The sequence below is a fragment of the Myotis lucifugus genome, unplaced genomic scaffold (assembly GCF_000147115.1).
Source record: "Myotis lucifugus unplaced genomic scaffold, Myoluc2.0 scaffold_202, whole genome shotgun sequence".
In the NCBI taxonomy this organism is placed as follows: Eukaryota; Metazoa; Chordata; class Mammalia; order Chiroptera; family Vespertilionidae; genus Myotis; species Myotis lucifugus.
In genome coordinates, this window is record NW_005871250.1 from 1,052,308 (window position 1) to 1,073,049 (window position 20,742).

General features: G+C 37.5%; 1 protein-coding gene across 10 annotated transcripts in view; it reads right to left on the reverse strand.

The window, feature by feature from the left end:
- Nucleotides 1-20,742, reverse strand: part of FBXO38 (F-box protein 38) — a 51,508-nt gene that overhangs the window by 10,689 nt on the left and 20,077 nt on the right. For 4 of the 10 annotated variants that reach the window (XM_006097442.3, XM_023761198.1, XM_006097441.3 and 1 more), the window contains 9 exons: nt 20,221-20,358; nt 18,499-18,592; nt 17,337-17,467; nt 13,585-13,755; nt 11,858-12,000; nt 10,840-11,047; nt 7,282-7,401; nt 5,460-5,639; nt 3,232-3,966 (listed from right to left, as the gene is read on the reverse strand). In XM_006097442.3, coding sequence (XP_006097504.1) covers nt 3,232-3,966; nt 5,460-5,639; nt 7,282-7,401; nt 10,840-11,047; nt 11,858-12,000; nt 13,585-13,755; nt 17,337-17,467; nt 18,499-18,592; nt 20,221-20,358 — 1,920 coding nt within the window. The remainder of the gene's footprint in view (nt 1-3,231; nt 3,967-5,459; nt 5,640-7,281; nt 7,402-10,839; nt 11,048-11,857; nt 12,001-13,584; nt 13,756-17,336; nt 17,468-18,498; nt 18,593-20,220; nt 20,359-20,742) is intronic. The other 6 variants (XM_006097445.3, XM_023761199.1, XM_023761197.1 and 3 more) reach the window with 3 other exon arrangements.

The window sequence follows — 20,742 nt, forward strand, 5'->3', positions numbered from 1 at the left end:
TGATGGTTCCTACTACTGATTAAGTTCACAATTATTCACTGAGCACCATTATTCTAGAAGCTGGGCATATGATAGCGAACAAGCAGACATTGTCCCTGCCCTCATAGAGCTCATAGTCTATTGGAAAGACAGTAAAACACGAATTACAACATAGTGTAGTTAACATTAGGTTAGAAGGTGCTACAGAAACACAACTGGTTTGCTAAAGCAAACCAATCCAGTGTTAAGTGTCAAGGAAAAAAGTTAGTATTTTATGAGAATCATACCATATCAATCCTAAATGTTATTCTTTGACAATCCAATTAGTTATTTTTGTGATATTTATTTTCTAAAGTATTATACAATGAGGATAAAAAAACTTACAAGCATTTATTATCAAAATAGGAATTCACAAGACAAATAACTATATTAGCTTCTAACATGGTTTTAACACTACATAAGGCCATAAATTGAAAACTAAATAAAAAACTCAAATGTTTTCTTTAAAGTAATTTTTAAAAAATCCAAAACACTCAATCAAGTTTGTTCCTTTATGAGCTGGATTTTTCTAATTAAAACTTTTAAAGCATGATGGCTGATAGATATAAAAAACATGCTAGAGTAAAAATAAGATGAAAGCCATCCAAATAATTTGTTCTTCTTTCCAAAAGATCTGGATAGTATTAAAAGCAGCACTTTGACATATCTCCAGAAAATTGTTATTGAAAGTAAATAGTCAACCAAAGGACTTGTATGCATGCATATAAGCATAATCAATGGACACAGACAGTAGGGGGTGAGGGCATATGCTGGGGGGTAGGAGCATCCGGGGAGAGATCAAAGGAGACATATATAATACTTTCAACAATAAAGAACTTAAATTAAAAAAAAATGAAAGTAAATTGACATTTGTATTGTGTGTAAAAAATATTAGAAAATAATTAACCTAGCCCTAACCGGTTTGGCTCAGTGGGTAGAGCATCGGCCTGTGGACTGAAGGGTCCCAGGTTCGATTCCGGTCAAGGGCATGTACCTTGGTTGCAGGCTCGATCCCCAGTGGGGGTTGTGCAGGAGGCAGCTGATCAATGTTTCTCTCTCTAACTCTCTATCCCTCTCCCTTCCTCTCTGTAAAAATCAATAAATTATATTTAGAAAAAAAAGAAAAAGAAAATAATTAACCTACTATTTACACATCAGCTACATACATGAGAAGTTATCTCAAATTAAAAAAACAACACGATAACAAATGTAATTTACTTAAAAAATAAAAAGTGCTATAAGAAACCTTTTTTAAAAAAATTCTTGGGAATTCTTTAACCTAAGAAAAAGTTCTAGTTACAAAACAAGTCAGAAGGAAATAGTAAGAGGGATAGCAGAACACACACACACATAAAAAGAAGTCAAAGCCCCCTATCTCCTTATGGTTAATATAAATGATCTATGTTAAAAACAAAAATAAAACAAACCAAAACTCCCAAAACAGTAACAACTATAAAATTTTACCAGGAGACATAAGACAAAATAGGAGACAAAGTAATAGTTTCTAAATAGGAAGGCTCAGTGCTGCAAAAATTACAATAATCTTTTCAATCAATGTAATAGAATTCCAAACAAAAACAAGATTTGCTTTTAGAGCTTGACAAAGTTATTTTAAAATACAACTCTAAAAAGTAAATGATAAAATAGGACCAGTCAAGGAAATTTTGACAAAGAATGATGAGAGAGGAGAGAGCAGTGGAATAGAATCGAATGCCCAGAGATAAACTTAAGTGTATCAAAAGTACGAGATAAAAGAGCATTTCAAAATAATGACATGAGAATGGATGTCAATAAATAGTACTGACACAACTTGGTGACAATTTGAAATAAAATATCAAGTTAGTTCCCACAGATTAAAATAAAGAATTAAAATAATAAACAAATAAATGAATAAACAAATACAGAGATGTGAACAATTATTTGAAACAGTTGTAGGAAAGGCCTTCCATAGCATAAAAACAAAGGGAAAAAAACATAAAACTAAACACATAGATCTGACTTTACAAATGAAAAAAAGCTATCAACAAAAGTGTCCTAATGGGGAGTTTCTGTTTAATGGGGAGTTTCTGTGTATGGGCACAGAATTTCCATTTGGGATGATGAAAAGTTCAGATGGATGCTGGTGATGGTTGCACAACAATATGAACGTGCTTAATGCCAATGAACTGCATACTTCAAAACGTTAAAATGGTAAATTCCATTATGCATAAAAAATATCATAAAGCATTTAAAATTCAAGCCAGTCATCATGACAGAACTAGTTTTTGCAAAGCATAATGAAATCTTCAAATAAAACTCATGTATATGTTTTAATATGAGTTTATGTTACTATGAGAATTAGCACATAATTAAGTTCTCATATTTATCTTATAAAAGCTTATTTTTGTTAGTTTAATTCCACATGATGCAATCAGGTCTACTTAGTATATAAAAAAACATCAACTCTATGTCTTGGGGGGATTGTAAGATTTTGAAATTGAGGGAAACTTGGATAAAATTAAAATATATTATTATTTATTGATAGGTACACATGACTTAATAAAGACAGAGATAACTTAAAAAGAAAGTCTGATATAAATAGAATTATGACTAAGAAATGTGTTCACCCCACCCAACTCAATTCCTTAGTTTTCACATTATAAATATTAATGGAATTATCTACATTTATGTTTGAGTATAACTTTACCAAAATAATCCTCAGCTAAACTACTTACCTGCTTATATCCTGGCAAATGTAACTAGAAACAAAACTACACTTCAGAAAACACTACTAGGTAACTATAGAGGCAGATGTAGGGGTATATCCATACCTGTTCCCACAGCCCCAGCCACTTCAGGTCCTTACCTTCTGGCTAAGGTTCAAAACGTCACCCACAGTGAGACTTCCCTAGCGTGTGGGATGGCAGTAGAGTTTATCCATTGGGGCTTACACATCAGAATCAGTGTTGTGTTTAGGGTCAATATACACAGTAATACTTTTTTCTTAGAAACAACTTCCTGAGTTTTCCTGTGTTGGATGCTTTACAAGCTGTTTTACACACCCTTCCCTCCCCCAATCACTGCTGAAAAGTAGCTCAAAATCTGTAGGATCACAGAACACCAACATAGAATTCAGTTTGCCTCACTGGATTTATGTAGGAAAACATATGGAATGAGCTAATGCCCTTCTCCAGTCCTAACCTGCAGTTGCTAGTCCTGGCAGCATTGTCATACCTGACTCAGATACCAGCGGTACATGGGAGAGTCTGCTCCTGGCCCTTGTTAGGGGCCTCCGAGGGTAGTCTTCATTAGACTGCACGTCACAGCTCTCAGGCTGGGAGCTCCCCCTCCTGTCCTCACCTGTAGCCCCAGAGCCACTCCCATTAGTCCTCTCATCATGTGCTGGGCCTGAAGACCCCCCTTGTGGCAGAGTCCTAAAGGAAAAGGCGGATCTCGTACCATCCGGGCCATTCACAACACAGGCTCGGCTGGTTGAAGGACGTTCCTCATCAGAACACCTGCTAGTTCTCCTTTGGGATTCCTGGGGCCTGTGACAGCAGCATCTGGGGCAGACAGAACTCTCTGCATCTCCCTCCTCCATGGCCTCAGAGTCCTCTGACCCAGCGGGGGAGCAGACACACTGCCTGGACACATCCACTTCTGTAGGGCTAGGCTCGGAAGAGCCGCTGCTGTTCACCGTCCTTACACAGTCAGGGCTTTGAGAAGCAGTGCTGAGTGAGCTGGAGTTTCCCACTGTGCTGGCGGTGGTGCTGCTGCAGCTGGGATACACATCCTTGTTTTTTTTCTTTTCAGGAATATCCCTAGCTGCTTTCATATCGGCTTTGATCTGCTCACTGGTGACCTGACAGCCTTTCTCACAGCTGCTTTCCTCGAGGGGAAACTGCTTCGATTGGCCCATCTGATGGGAGTTGTACCTCTTTCGAAGTGGAGTCTTGCCTTTTCCACTTACTGCTTATAGAAAAAGAAGAATGGCCCAAGGAAAAGAAAAGATTTCAGTACAAATTCTGGACAAAAGGCAAGAATAAATTTGGAACAGGAAACAATGTACACTAATTTTCCTAAAGTATAATGGTGACCACATCACTCAGTTACTCAAAAATTCTCTATGGCTTCCTAGTGCTTTCTAGGGTTATACTCCTCAGCTCAGCCTTCAAGGCTCAGTATGATCTGATTTCATACTTACATTCTATTCTTCTCCCCGCTGCATACATTCTATACCCCAGCCCAAACTTTTCCCCAACTATACCCCTGCCTTACTCCCTCGGGGCCTTTGTTCTCACCAATTCTTCAGCCTTGGACCTCTGTTCAATCTGTTCTGCACCCCCACCCCCAAAACCACTGTAATACATTCCCTGTGGTATGATTATACATGTTTCTGACGTGACACTTCAACCAGACTAGAGGTTCCCCAGAGAGATTATGCCTTACTCATCTCTATCCCTCATGGCATCTAACACAGTTCCTGGGGCACAGTAAGGCTCAATGAATATATAAAGGATACGTAAACAAATCATGTTTTATCAGGCTGGCAGAAGATCTAGTTTCTACATTCAGAAACTGAACTTTCTAGGAGACATAAGTTAGCCAGCTGGTCACACTACTCCTAATTTCAGTTTCCATTAAAGCTCCTTTCAACCACAGTGTAAAGATATCTGAATTTCTTAAAAGGCATAAAATAAGAATTGTGTGATTAGTCAATGGTGAGTAAATTTCCCCAGTCTCAAGAACTGAGCTTTCCGTACACAGAAGTGTATATATATTTCAGGTTTTGTGTTAAATGTATAATGAACTAAGCATTCAAACATATAAAGGAGAGGGTACCCAAGAAAAAATGAGTGGAGAATTTTTAAAACCTCATCCTTTGATGAAAGTGGTAAGCATATGGTTCTGAGAAACAAGAGGGAAGGAAAGACAAGGAAGTACGAACCTAAAAGTTAAGAGAATTATAGTTTTCTGGTGAAGCAAATGGCAGAAGGCTGTGGACCAGATTTGAAAAGAGGCAGGGGATTATAGGAACATACCCAAAAGGACTCCCCAAGCACCAAACCAGCCACCAACATTCACTAAGCACAACCGGACAGGTTATGAGCTGGGGAATGTCTGTGTGCTCATTCCTCTGGATGACTCACTGACTAAGCCCTCTCTAACCCCTAACCTCCTGACATCTCCACTTCCTAAAAGCCTTAGGAGTCACAGTCCTCACGTCTTCTCTTCCCGGGGCCCCAACTCCACAATATTTTTGTTGTGCTCCGCTCGCCCTAGATAGCACCCCCCGATTCCACTCTCACTTGGGCTACTGCCTTTCCTGCTCCTGTCACATTTCGTAAGGAGACGTGAACTGCACCACAAGCCATGGTGGGACATCTGATATAAATAAAGGCCATGTGTGTCGGTTCTCATGACTCTCACCTAGCAGGTCGGGGCACGACAAAATCTCTCACCTGACAATTCCCTGGACTGCTCTGACTCTCTCTTTTTTTCTTCCCGCTCAGAGTAACGCCGAGTACCATTCTTAGGAATCCAGACTTCTTGGAGCTCTAGACTATCTTCCTCATCATCACTCTCTGAATCATGAACAGTAATTGGGGTTGGTTTTACTACACGCTGAAGCCCACTGGGTCCTAAAACAAAAAACACAGGAGTAAGTTATTTTTTGCCCAAGAAAAGCTCTCATTCTAAGTACTGTTTCCAGGAACCTGGGCTCACACACATGCTTTGGTTCTATGGAGCCTCCCTTATCACTCATTTTAATGGAATATACACTTGGATGAGATACTGTGAAAGCACTTTAACTCTAAAGCATTATATAAACATTAAGTATGATTAACATGTCAACAACAAACTTTATACATTTCTAAAGACAAATTAAAACAGATTATATGGCCTCTCCCTATAGGATCTTCACTATTTGAAAATGTCACATAAGTCGCCCTGGCTAGTGTTTCCCAATGGTTACAACATCGGCCCATATACCAAAGGGTTTTGGATTCGATTCCTGGTCAAGGGCACTTACCTGGGTTTCAGGTTCACTCCGACCCCCAATTGGGAGTTAACCAGTCAATGTGTCTCCCTCAGCATTGATGTTTCTCTCTCTTTCTCCCCCTCCCTCCCTCCTCCCCTCTCTCCCTATCTCTATGAAAAGCAATGGAAAAAATATCCTCAGGTAAGAATTAACAAAAAAAGAAAAGAAAGAAAAGAAAAAGTCACATAAATCATGCTAATATAATCAAAATAAGAGTCATGATAATCATCTTTCAAATAGGCTGTTTTTCCAATTTTGCAAATGTACAAAGAAGGCAAAGGAAATGAAGATGAACCTCAGACATCTATGGGGCTCTCTGCATTCTGTAACAGAATGTAGATCTATCTCATTGGATGCACCTAAAGGCTAGATGCACCATTACAGTTTGGTTGAATATTTACAGGTATGTAAAAAATGTTTAATCTGCTTGGCACTAACACAGTAAACCAGAGCCAATTTTCTCTGGAGAGTGACTGATATTCGCTCCATCAACAAAATGTAAGCTCCAAGGAACCTGGCCTATCTTTTTTCTGTTAACATTGTACAATTCCTGGCAAAGAATAGGCACTCAATATTAGTTAAGTGACTGCATCTGTAAGACACTTAAAACAGGGTACACATATTTTCAACTCAAAAACAAGGTAGCCTTCCAATAGATCAGGAGTGAAATAATTTTAGATCTAATCTCAATTCTGTCCCTTGCTCACTGGCTGAGTGGTCATGGGCAAAAACTTTCAAACTTGTGAAAGAATATTAGTTTCCCCACTGCTTAATAAAGGGTGGTATTAGCTCATCTTTAGGGGCCTTTGACTATAGCCTGCCATAAGTCAACCAGAGCAAAAGTTTAGATCTTGATCTATTTACTAAACCAGGTCAACTCTCCACTGCTTCCCCTCAACACCAAAATGAAGGGAGAGGAGAAGCAAAATATTTAGTCAGGTCATTTATTTTCCCATTAACAATTTGAGTGCTTTCTTTCTCCACACACACACACACACACGGCATATGCCAATAAAGTTATCGTCACAGTCACAAAAAATTAAGAGCAAACTTTAGTAAAATATATATAAAAGTAGCGAGGGCGACACAAATATAATATAGTCCTCAATAATAAATAGCATATAACATATCATTAGCTGTAATGTAAAAAAATAAAAAAAAAATTAACCATTCTTAGTGTTTTACTTCCTTAGTCAGGCCCTAGTTTTCACAACCATGACTGTGGGAAGTCACATGGTTACCTGCTTGTTCCTCATCAACATCCACAGGAAGAACTGCCTGACTGTGAGCTGGAGTCTCATGTCCACTCTCAGCCATCACCTCTCCATCTTCTTGCACCATGTCTTCCATCTCATTCAATGCTTAAATAAAAATAAACAAAGTCAAACCAGGAAAGGTCTAAGAAAACCACAAAGGCAGCCCAAACAGGGCACCCCTGAGAAATGCACACCCCCCTGATTATTAGGCCCACTTTGGAGAAATATCATAAAATTGTGCTTCACTATATTAACATTAACAAGAAGTGGCCAACGGTTCTGTAGGAGAGGAGGGATCACTTCGTGGAGAAAGCCCATCACTGTAAGATGAAAGCAGGGACAAAGGCACACAGCTGAGAGAAAACACCATTTTCATTCCTGAAGATGCTATCAGAGATGGCTGTACCAGGCAACTGCTTGTCTCCCTTTAAGCTATTTGCTTTAAGATAGGAAGAGCCACCTACTGGAAGACCTTAGGATCATCTTATAAGCAATTAGTTTCATAGTACCTGCCAGCTAATCCAGGATGTTCTGGGTAGGCAAGCTCAAATTGTTTTTCCTTTCCTACTCCCTAAAGGCTCTGGTATCATTTTTGGCTAATGTGTGGCAAGGATTACTAACAAATACACTAAGTACATTATTGACATTTTAATAGTATTCAAATGTTTAATTTACAACAAAGTCTTCACTAGTTACTAGTGCCTATCTATATATAAAAAAGCCTAAGCAACTGAACAACTGGTCGACTGGTTGCTATGATGCTCACTGACCCCCAGGGGACAGACGCTCAACGCACAGGATCGGGCTCCCTCCTGTCTGGATCAGGCCTGCAGGGATTGGTCCAAAATTGGCTATCCGACATTCCCCGAGGAGTCCCAGATTTCAAGAGGGTGCAGGCCAGGTCGAGGGACCCCACTGGTGCAGGATTTCGTGCACCGGGCCTCTAGTCAATAAATAAAAATGTGTACTTTTATATATTTTCCAGAGGATAAGCACAGTGAACAATTTCAGATTGCTAAGCTTCAATCAGTTTACTATAAGTACTAAAGTTTCAATCAGTTTACCAGTCTTAAGATAAAATGGTCACTTTTCCAAGAGGACCCTAAATAAAAAATTGCTGGCTTTGCTAGCTTTTAAAAATTAAATCCAAATCCCTCAAATCAGTATTCAGGGCACTCAATCCAGTACCCCCTGATAAGCCTGTGCCTTATCTCAGTTTGAGTCAAGATAATACCAACACTATCCTACACCTTTACAGCTCAGGCTCAACTCAGAGGAGGACAGCAGACGTCCACCTTGTTCACCACTATATCCTCAATGCTTAAGGATGTTCAATAACTATTGCTGAGAAATCAACCACCCAACCATTTGAGTTAGATGAAAAAAACCAAAAGAGAATCCGGTTTCTGAAAGAATCTCCTTAAAGAGACAAGCCAAGTTAATGCAAGCTGGTGAAGCTAAATACAACAGGGTAATAGAGAGTGGATGGCTTTGCTTCATTCTGGGGTTGGTCCAAAACTCATTAGAGGCCCATGTGTGAAAAGTTTTAAAATTCTACAGTAAGCCCTAGCTGGTTTGGCTCAGTGGGTAGAGTGTTGCAGACTGAAGGGTCCCAGGTTCGATTCCAGTCAAGGGCACATGGCAGGTTGTGGGCTCGATCCCCCGTTGGGGGGGCGTGCAGGAGGCAGCCGATCAATGATTCTCTCTCATCATTGAGGTTTCTATCTCTCTCTCCCTCTCCCTTCCTCTCTGAAATCAATAAAAATATATTATATATAAAAAAATTCTACATTAAGGAAAGTAAACATGTCAATCCAAATTTTAATCTAACTTTACAAATAATGCTAAATTTGCACCTAGAGTGGAAGCATCAATGTTAGTCATGTCAACTAATTCTCACTGATCCCTTTTAATTTTGAATCTTTGTGGCACTTTTTTTTTTTTTTTTTTAATTGCTCGGCCTTTCACAGCACAAGATCACAAGACCTCTGGTTTAACAAGACTATACCTCAAGTATTTGGTTTGTGTGTAAGTCCCACACAAACTAAAAGCTTAAGTTTCTATGTTAGTAGATTTGAATTCCATTGTTCTCTCTTAAATCAAACACAGTGTTCTTGCACATTTTGATCCCTGCTACACCAATAAGTGATTCACAATGGAAGGCATTCTCCATTATGCACTGAGAAACATACGGCCAAGTAACTTGATCAAGAAGAAATGTGGAATAGAGCAAATGGTGCAAGGAAAGGAAACTGAGCAGGCATGTCCAATGAGATAGGAGGAAAACCAGGAAAATGGTTTCAGAGATGACAAGAGAAGAATATATCTCAGGAAGGTAGAAGTGGGCAACAATGACAAATGCTGCTGAGATGTCAACTAAGATGAAAGTGGAGAAATGACTACTAGCTTTTGTTAAGAGTCACTGTTGACTTTCAAGAATCAAAATGGAGATTTCTGTGAGGTGGGAAAGGGAAGACAATGTCTACAGATGATTCCTAGATGAGGGGGTGCATACTAAAGAGTGACCTTAAAGGAATTCATGCTCTATACACAGTATGCTTTCATTATCAAAGCAGTTATATACCATCAGGGCTTTGTTCTCATTAATTACTGTGCCCACAAGAATGGGTGAGGGGCAACAGTTAGATGGCTAGAAGAGATTCTTCCCTAGTTCTTTTTTTCTTATATATTTTTTATTGATTTCAGAGAGGAAGGGAGAGGGAGAGATAGACAGAAATATCAATGATGAGAGAGAATCATTGACTGGCTGCCTCCTGGGTGCCCCCTACTGGGGATTGAGCCCACAAACGTGGCATATGCCCTTAAGCTGAATCGAGCCAAACCAGCTAGGGCTTTTCTCTATTCCTTAAGGGTCAACTGGGGAAGTGGAAAAAATAATTTCACTCTATCCTCACTCACCAACAGAGGGGCAGATGAAGCCTACTAACACATGGGATGGCACACAGCAAATGTTTAGTCAAGATTAAAGAACTGGAAGGAAAATTACATTAGCAAAATCCAATAGGTCTTTATTAGTTCATGTACTTAATTTGCTGGATGGTTGTGAAGACTTAAAGATGAAAGGTATGTGAAAGATGCCCAACACAATGTCAACTACATCACTGGTATTTCTTTTTTTCAGCTCTGGGGACGTGCAAGCTGAATACTCCACATCTATTGGTCAGAACACATTAAGAATTGCTCTTCTGCCCAAATCCTGAAAGTTAAATCTCAGTTAAGCCAGGCCTCAAAGGAGCATTGAACCCTATTTCCCATGGCATCTACAAGTCCTTCCTATTTTGTAAGTAGCCTTAGAGATTCTGTGGACAAGGGCATTATATGGAGAACTTGAAACAAGCAAGCAGACAGGCAAATTTCATCCACTCCTTCATTAACCTTGTCAACTTGGACCCTAATGTGTAAAGTGACAAAGTGAAATGGAGGGAAGGACAGAATAGAGTCAGAGATAGACTAGATCTCTGAACAGAATAGATCCAAAGTAAAAATCATCTCTATCTGGAGCTCACAAAAGATCTGGGTTACCGTCGGCTGCAAACTGCTGCTCTCCTGGTTGTAGATCCTGCCGGAAGTCATTCTCCTCATCTGAGTCATCTGGATGATGATTGTTGTCATGGATGTTGGCATTATTCTGGGCATTGTTATCATTGTCGTTGTTAGAGTTCTGGTTGCTGACAAGGGCTGAGGACACCCCAATTCCAGTGCCTGCACTCAGACCAACTCGAGCACAGCCCTAAGGTTAAGACAAAACCACACACTTATATCCCTTATTTCATCTCTACATAAGAATATTTAAATAGAACTTTATTTATGAAATGCTTTTACATACACATACAAGAATTCATTTAAGGCTCACAACACTTCAAGCAAGATAAATTGTTATTATGCTTGATTTTCAGATGAGATGCACGATGGGAAGAGAGCTGCCCAACAGCACATGACCAGTAAGAGGTACAGCTGGGACTTGAAACCCAGTGTTCTGACCTCAAAGTCCACTGACTCAACAGTGGGAATGTAACCATTAAGAACTGATAAGAGAGAACATAGTTGAAGCACTAATTTTTTTTTACAATGAGAGTATAATAAATTTTATTTGTTAAGCAGTTTTAAAATAACATTTTGTTCAACTGGGCAATCTCAAATTTCCCAGGATATACAACCAACTAAAAAAGACAGCAGCAAAGTAAGACATTTCCAAATAAATCCGTAATCCTCATTTATATTTTGGGTTCCAATTAGTATGAGTAATAATTTGTATTAGCCCAAATTTCTGTCTTCACTCTTACCGTATCTTCAGTTTATAAAACTGATGAAGACAGCTTTTCCACTTACTTTTTTCTTTCCCTTTTCTAGAGACCCCTTAATACTCATTTACAAGGAAGAGGCCATGCATTATTCTGACCTTTATGCCTTCACTGAGCCTGGCAGTAAAAAGTCCAATTATAACACTGTAAAGGTATATTATTAGGAAGAAAACACTTGTTTTGTTTTCTTCCTTGGGTACCAAAATAAATGAACAAAAATTCTCTTAAATATGATTTACTTTGGGTGGTTCACGAAACATCTGGTCCAGTGAAATAAACTCCAGGCTGGGCAATAATTCAATAAACTGGCCGAAGGAGTCCAGCTTCAAAGCATGGCACCGCACTAAGTTGATATCAACCAATCGTGTCCATCTTGAGTGATCTGTTGATGAAATGGCCACAGAGAATTTAAGCAACACTTTCTCCATTACTGATGAATTTTGCTATAGGTCACAAAGACTTCCAATTCTGGTTTCTTTAAGCAATTTTTCTCTTATCTCTACAACTTGATAACTGTAAACTATGATGTTTGTTACCTAATTTCACTGTGGGAATCATTAACATGTAACCAAGTTAGTCTGGATTTAAACGTTATCCACTCAACAACCTACATACCTATTCAACAATGGGACACTAGTTAAAGAAATATTGGTGCATTAATTTAATAGAACATTATGCAGCTTTTAAAAGAATGAAGAACTGAATATGCTTGATTTGGAAAGCTCTCAAAACATTCTTAGTACAGAAGACAAGCTACCAGACTGCATACATAGCAGGATCCTTTTGTATATATAAATCATTTTCAATGCTAGACATGTATAGGCTGCAATATGCCCAAAATAGTCTGCCCATAGAATATACAAGAAACCGTTGATGGTGGTTACCTTTGAGAAGAGGAGACTTTTCATTTTGTACCTTTCTGTACTGATTGATATTGTTTTATCAAGTGCATGTATTATTTTAGTTTTTAAGTGTTAACAGGAGTTCTGAGTGATGGGATTATAGGCCATTTTTTTGTTTTCTTCTTTATACTCTTCTGTATTTAAGAAAACAAACAAATCAAAAACCCAATAAATGTTATTTTTTAAAAGTGGTGCACACTTCCTAAACTTAAAGTTTGGATTTCCCAATAACTTCTTGGTGCAGCTGGGCCAGGGATTTCATTTCTGGTGGGTGAGACATGGTCATTCTAATGAGTGACTGATCTCAACAGAGGCCCCAGAACCCAAAAACAGGCCTGAAGACAGGCTTTGTGGGGAGCTACAATATCCCTGGGCGGTGGCTCAGACAGCAGAGGAGGCAGTTCTGTAGGTGTTTGTGAGGGGGCGTGGTTTGATTAAAGAGGATATCACAATGAAAATTCTGTAGTTCTGAATTTATTTAAAGGTTGAGAATTTAGGTATTTAAGAAGGACCTTTAAAGAAATAAATAGTATTACACTCTTAGGGAGAAAAATCAACTCCCTCATAAGGAAAAATACCAAGTGCAAAAGTCACGGCGGGGGGTGGGGGGGGTGGAGAGATCTGAAATAGCCTAGGATTTTAAGGTGACAAAAAATGCCTCTAAGTTAATGTGTAATATGTCACCTAACTAAAGTTAGATATATACCCACTTTGTCCTTTCAGATAATGTGCCATTTGAAGGTAATTCAGAGGAAACAACTATAGTATCCCAAGCAACAATTTCTAACCTTCATTGTATGTGCCTGGCCCAAAGAGGTATATATCAAGATCAGGGCACTTGAATCCATAACCTGGACAGTGCAAACTTCTGGGCAGAAAATGTCAGGAGTTCAGAGGCACTGAATATACTTCCTACTCGGTTATCAAAGGTTCCCAGAACTTGTATGAATAATTCATATAAAATATCTACATTTTATATTACGAATGCAATCCACAGTACACATAGAAAACAAAGATACATATTATCTCGACATAAAATACAGGCAGATTTAAGCCTACAGTACCTGAGATCCAATTGTATGGATTATGTAGATGGGGGCAATTATAAATTGCCAGATATTTGATACAGGAAAAAACTTCGTTGACTGCCTTCATCCCTATATCGGTGATAATACCAGGATTTTCTACCACATCGGCCAGACCGTACTTCACCAGATCTGCATTAGCCATTCTGCCTAAAAAGAGAAATAGACTGTTTTTTTAAAAAGGTTAAGCGTCCAGGAGCATTGCCAATCCTTTATCTTAACATCCAGTACAATCACTCTCTATGATCATTCTGTGTCATCTGTCCATCATCAGATTCAGGTTCAGGTATAGTTTTTAATTAGGTGTATTGTACAAATGGGCATTAAAGTAAGAATTTATATTAAAAGTTAAGGGGGGGCAGCTAATAGGAAAAATTATTTCCAATTGTTTAGAAAAGGCAAAAAGAAAGCTAAAGTTCTTAAAGCAAAACGGACAGATATATTGTATTAGTTCAAGTTTATGGTGAAGTTTTAGTTTTATCTTTTAAAAGAAAAATAATACCTTAAAAATATAACTCACATGTTTATGGAGTTGGGTGTAGCCATATGTAGAGAAGAATAAACTTGGGGAATTCTGATTCATTTTAAGAGCCCATGTTATTGGTTGGTAAATCTGTTTCTGTCTCCAGGACATAGACTTCTAACTCAAACACATCCACCCTCTCTGACACTGAGCTCCTACTGTCTTGTCACAGACGAGGGGGTGTATATAAGTAGAAGAGGTCCCTCCATTCTGGTTTATGCCATTGGAAATCACACCTCATCCCCTGTCCCCGATCAATGTTTCTCTCATCTATCTTCCCTTTACTCTCCAGGATGGTCCAGTTGACTATGAACACTTTGAAGTAAAAACGGAACTTATCTAGTTCACATTTCCACTTGCATTGTCCAGCACAGGGCTGGGAATATAGGAATTCAAACAACATCTTCCCAGTCCTTGTAATCAAGTGACACAAAGCACAAAGAAAACAGTTGCTCTGGTGAAACTGCCCTGCACACTAGAGGGATTTATACCTTCAGTTCGGAACATGCTTAAAACAAGCAATCTACTCCAAAACCCTTCCAATTTCGCTTTCCATCTAGTTCAGTCTCTGATAGTCCCCTTTTTGGGCATTTACTGGCATTTGCAGATTACACCTGAACCCATCCTTTACCATTAAGCTGAGCAATTTTCTTCAGTCTCCTGATAAAAAGCTTTCTCTTGCCCTCTGGACTTGAAACTTGCCTTTTCTCTCCTCTGATCAGGTAAATCTGAACTGACCCTGTTCCTTGGGTGCTGTCTGAATAAACAGCCTGATGTGAGAAATCCATGCCCTACATTCACTCCTTTGAGACTACTAGCGTGTTCCTGCTCTTAGGGTCTCCTGACTGTGACACTCCCTGAGGACATCACCAAAGACTCATTTTTGTTTTTTGGTTCAGCTCATAGTTCTGCTAAAAGTTACCATTACTGAATGCTTTCTAAATGTCAGAGATTATAATAATAAAAGCCCATGTTTTCTCATTTGTTAAATGAAGATAAAACCACAACAAATAAGAAAACATGGACTAAAGTAACTTGCTCAAGGCCCCGCGATTAATAGTAGGCAGTCCTCAAGTCCATCTCCCTCCCTCCCCCTAAAGCTTCAGCACTAAAGACTACTCTGTACTGCTTCTGGTTTTCAATGAGTGTTACATCCCTATCACATTTAAAGGAAGCTCTGAGATCATAAATCTATATAAGTATTCATCCTTGGGTCACTTATATTCCTAATACACAGCATCTGCTTTTCAGCATGTCCATTTCCTCAGTCTGGCACTGTCACTTCTACCATAAATGACTAAGACAAGGATTTTTGTCTCTTTTTATATTTTGCCAGACTCTCTGTAACAAAAAAAGTTACTCAAGTTTTACCAGGGGCCACCCCCACCTCCTACCTAGACAGATGCTTTAAAATCTAAATCACTGAGGCTGAGATTTAGTGACAGAGTATGACCAGTGACCTCTCGTTCCTCTCTAAATAGAGGCACCTGGATCCTATTCTGATGCAGAGAATTCTAGGCTGCCTTTGGAGAAGCAGAGAAGAACAATTATACTAGAGAAATGGATGAACTGCAGCAAATATGAAGAGGATAGCTTATAAAAAAGGTCAGAGCTAAAGGACTATTAAATTTGAAAAAGACTGAAACAAGTTATTTTGAAAAGCATAAGGTAATAGTAGTCAAAGGTAAAGTGTTTTTCTTTGAAAATGTGTAGGGAGGGGACAGAAACACAATAGAGAAATATGCCCTGGTCGGGTAGCTCAGTTGGTTAGAGCACCATCCCAATACACCAAGGTTGTGGGTTCGATCTCCAGTCAGGGCACATACAAAAGGCAAGCAATGAATGAATAAGTAAGTGAAACAACAAGTCGATGTTTTGAGCTTTGGGGAAGAACAAAATACAAGCTTATAGAAAGAACACTAATTACCAAACTAATAATTTTGTAAGTTACTACATAGATAATATTACAACCTCATTCAAAACCAGAAAAGTTTGATATCAAATAAAGGAGGTCCTAAAATGTCCTTCATTACAATGTTGATCAGATACCACAAGAACTTTACTCTTGTTTATATCAATTAGCCTATAGTAAAATTAGTTTCATTATACAAACATTTTTTTGCCACAGTTCAAAGAACTTACCAAAAACATTATGGAGGGACTTACTGTATACTGATTTTATATGAACTTACTATACTAATTTAGCATTTTAAAGCTATGTTGGTGAAAAGCTGATCTTTTTCAAAGCTATAAAGATTAAGTGATTTCTGTGTTAAACTGGCTGATTTCATTGTTTTAATCCTTCACCTGTATTAATGAGAACTGCAACAAAGAAAAAGTAGAAAAAAAACCCTATTACTATGACAATTATTAGAAATGAAAAAGGACAACAGTCACGCTGTTTGACCTGGACTGTCCTGACCAGAGGAATTAAGCCTTCTATGGTTTTCTACAACACAAATTAGATCCAAAGAAAAAAATGCCATCTGGAATGACAGTGAACAATGTAAGAAAGACTTGTTGCAAATTACATGGGGAATAAACTAATTCTTGCAAAAATAAAAACATGCTGGTGTTCTTGCATGTATGACTAACGTCATGTGGGAGAAAAGTTTGAATAACGAATTGACATGCATTCAAACCCAAAGGCTAAGTTCCCCATTGTAAATACATTCCAGAAAATGCTGTGAACAAGCCTTCCAACAGCAATCATCATTAAATGAATACTGACCATTATGTGCTCACACTATCTGGGAAATCCAGTAGCCCAGCGGGCTAATTATGGAAATGAAGAGCATGGGCAGGGAATGGGACCTCATCTGAGAGGACCATCAAAAGCTTCAAGAAGTGTGGCAGATCAAATTCAACAAATGGAACCAAGGATGACATTCTGTGAAAAAAATGAAGCAGAATGGGAAAGAAACTTGGGCAGCAAAGTGGAGACAATATCAAATGTAGATAAGGATTTTTTTTTTAGTATACTGATAATCACTACATTTTCTATAATATGCTAAATTCAGAGGCAATATTGAAAAAAATAATCACTGACACTTAAAGCTTAAATTAAAAAATTTTTTCAAGAAGTGAGAGCACCTAAGAGTTTAAGTTGTCTTATATTCAGGAAAATATGAAACATCCCAATTCAGGTTTCAGTCAAGTAAGTTCCCTCCAGTAATTCTAAAGAATAAAAAAATGGGATAAGTCTTACTCTGCAGCAAAAACTCATCTACATATCCCAGATGAAGGGTTTCAAACTGGGGGAACTCCAACTCTGCCATTTTTAGGGCAGAAAAGACGCCATCTTTGGTTAGGGAAGGCTGGATCCGAACTTCATGTAACCTATGAACAAAGATAAATCACAGTAAAATACAAGCAACCAGCAAAATACACAATCACAGTGAAATACAAGCAACCAGAATCAAAGGCTCTTCCTAGTATAAGGCTCTGAAAGTAGTTTATCTTGCTGAAGTGTCAAATGAAAACAACTTTTCTCCCCTCCATTAAAATATGTTAGAGACGTTTCCTTCAAATAGACATATTGCAAAGTGTGGGCACACCTTAGGTGGTACACGGAAGTTCCTATTAAATAACAATGAATTACACAGTAAGAGTCCTATACCCTTCCCAGTGCTTTCTTAAACCTGATTAAGTCAAATAAGAATCTGGTGCTGGTATTTTTTTAACATCTTTTCTATGCTAACCATTATGTCCCATTTTAACAAAGAGTACAGTTCTACAGTAGGTAACAATACCTATTTACTTAAACTTAGAAACAGTTTTGCTTTATTTATTTTCTTAATATCCTACTGATAAAAAGACCGTTGTTTACAAGTAAATTGAAAAAATAGTTCATTCAACTTAAATCAAATATTAAAGTACAAGTAGAGGTAGACTTTTTGATAACATAGGAAACAGTAAATGTGGCACAGTGATATGAAATGTGTTATAAGGTCAGAAACTTGAAAAGGCTCATTTTAAACAGATTGCTCAACAACAAATAATATCTCCAACTAACTAAACTGATTCAGAAAATTGGTGAAGTTGAGACATGCTTCCTGAGAGGGCTACAGGTGCCAGAGAATCAATGCTGACGTCTGTTACACTCTCAGGCACTTCCAGAGAGCTGTTTTTCGCTGATAAGACCACATCCTTTCAGAGCTTGCTGGATATGAAAGAGCAGCTCAACTGGTCATCAATTATAACATAGGACTACCACTACATGATAACCCTGCTGCTATTTAAACAACTCCAGTGTATTTGAAATCTGAACAAGGCATGATCACTTTTCACACATATTCCCCCAAATTTTTGTAAAACAGGAAAATACATATAATTCTAAGACAAAAGACACAAGTGAAGACGAAACATACCTACGAGCAGCAGTGATAATGAGGTAACCAAGGTCTACTTCAAGAGCATTTTTGCAAGCTCCCAAAACAATGGTGTGCAAATTTCTAAAACCACCTGGTTAACAAAGAAAAGGAACAAAACATAAGACATTTCATTTGACCACAGGACTTTCAGTAAAGCATTTATTCTCACTTTAAATGATAATTTTTTTTAAAATCTAAGTTTGTTTTTCTATTCAAATGAGTATCTCAAGATCAATTAGGACTACTAGTTATCTCCTAAGATGAAAACAGATACCGTCACTCTGAAAAGACATTCTGATGGCATCTGAAAATTAGTCCAAATTATTTCAATTTTAAGTAAGAATTTTCAGAAAGCCAGAAGCTCATGAGGGAATTGTAAGTAAGGAATCCTAACATTTTCTGGCTAAAGTTTGAACCTCCAATATATTTATAAGAAATAAGATCAACACTACTTTATTTTTAACTGGTTTTGGCTATGTTTCTGACTTGTAAATACAGAGGGGAAAAATATACAAATTATTAATGTATATAGCTCAATGAATTTCACAAAAGACTGATTTGTTTTGAACTTCTTATAAATAAGACTACACAGTATGCATACTTTTGTGTCTGGCTTCTTTTATTAAACATTTTGTTTATGAGATTCATCCATATTGTTGCCTGTAGCATTAGTTTGTTCATTCTCATTGTTGCACAGTATTCCATTGCAAGAATATGTTACATTTTAATTTTCCATGCTATTGCTAAATAGGCATTTGGGTTGCTTCCATGTTGGAGCTTTTATGAATGTTACTATAAACAATTTTAAACACTCTCCTGGTGAATACCGTATGCATTTCTGTTGGATTTGAAGTATTATTATCATTACTATTAGTGATAATGTTTATTTGTAACCAATGATACTTAATGATTTTCCATTTATACCAAAGGTGGGGAACATCTGGTCTGGCCCTGCCAAGGCATTAGGGGTGAGTTAATTAATGTTTGACCAAATATAGAAGGATAATCTTTAAGTTGATAATTTTGTATGGCTCTCAAATGATGTTATAAATATCTAAATGGCCCTTGGCAGAAACAAGGTTCCCTACTTGATTTATACTTTGAATATCCAAAGTTAGATTTTCAGTTCTCAAGTATTAATTATCTAGCTAGCTAATTTTTCTGGAATTTGTTTCAATTTGATGTGATTAAAATGGAGAGGGTTCTATTACATATCATGATTTAAAATATAATTAATGTGACCTAGAGAATAAAATGTTTATTTTTTTAAAAGCCATAATTTAATGGATGGGTCTATATCCAATTGATAAACATGAAAACATTTTATATACTATTAAATATAGTTATGTTATTAATACCTGAGTTGTTCTGGTATCCAAGTCAAAAAACATCTCTTAAAACCAAAGAGCATTAGACATCCTTATTAACATTTCTCAGAAACAATCTGAATATAACAGATGTATTAACTAAATATAAGTATTAACAAGCCAGAAAACATGCCTTATCACTCTATTTAAGAAGGTTTAACATTGCATAAAATGGAAATGAATACTAGCTTGTGCTCATGGTTACTTACTCTCTATGAAATACACCAGACAGAAAGTGCCATTACTGACAAGCATTTTCTTTTGAAAAGACTCAAAAGAGAAGTAAATAATATCTTAATGATTTTTAAAAATCGATTTTTAAAATATTTAGTAACTAAAGAAAAACAAATACCTGATCTCCAACTGTCTTCAACTACATGTTGGATAAGACCTCCAAGGAAAGGAACTCGAACCATTTCTAAGTGTTCCAAGTTTCGGGCAGAGGCCAGGCCTGTTACTAAAGGGACATATTTCAAGGAGTTTGTGGGACCTGGGAAAAAGAAAAACAAAATTCAATGAATTATATAAACAGTCTTAAAGACAAATTTTCAAGTCAGCAGTTGAAATAACTTATAAATTCTATGTTGGAAAATGAGAGCCAAGTAGTTGGCTCTTTGCCATTTAAACTTATTAGAATGTAAGTATTGGCCTGTTAACCATATACTTAGGATTTGTCAAGAACATTGCATAGGTTTTGGGTTTTTTAAAAATAAATTCCCTGAAGTCTTAATAGTTTTGAGCTCAAAATAACTAAGGGGGGAAAAGCCAATTTGAAAATTTGATCCTTCACTCAAGTAAATAGCGCAATCACTTAAACATATCTCTATGTAATGATTGTTGTATTAAGTGTTATGGAAGATCATAAAAGATATGG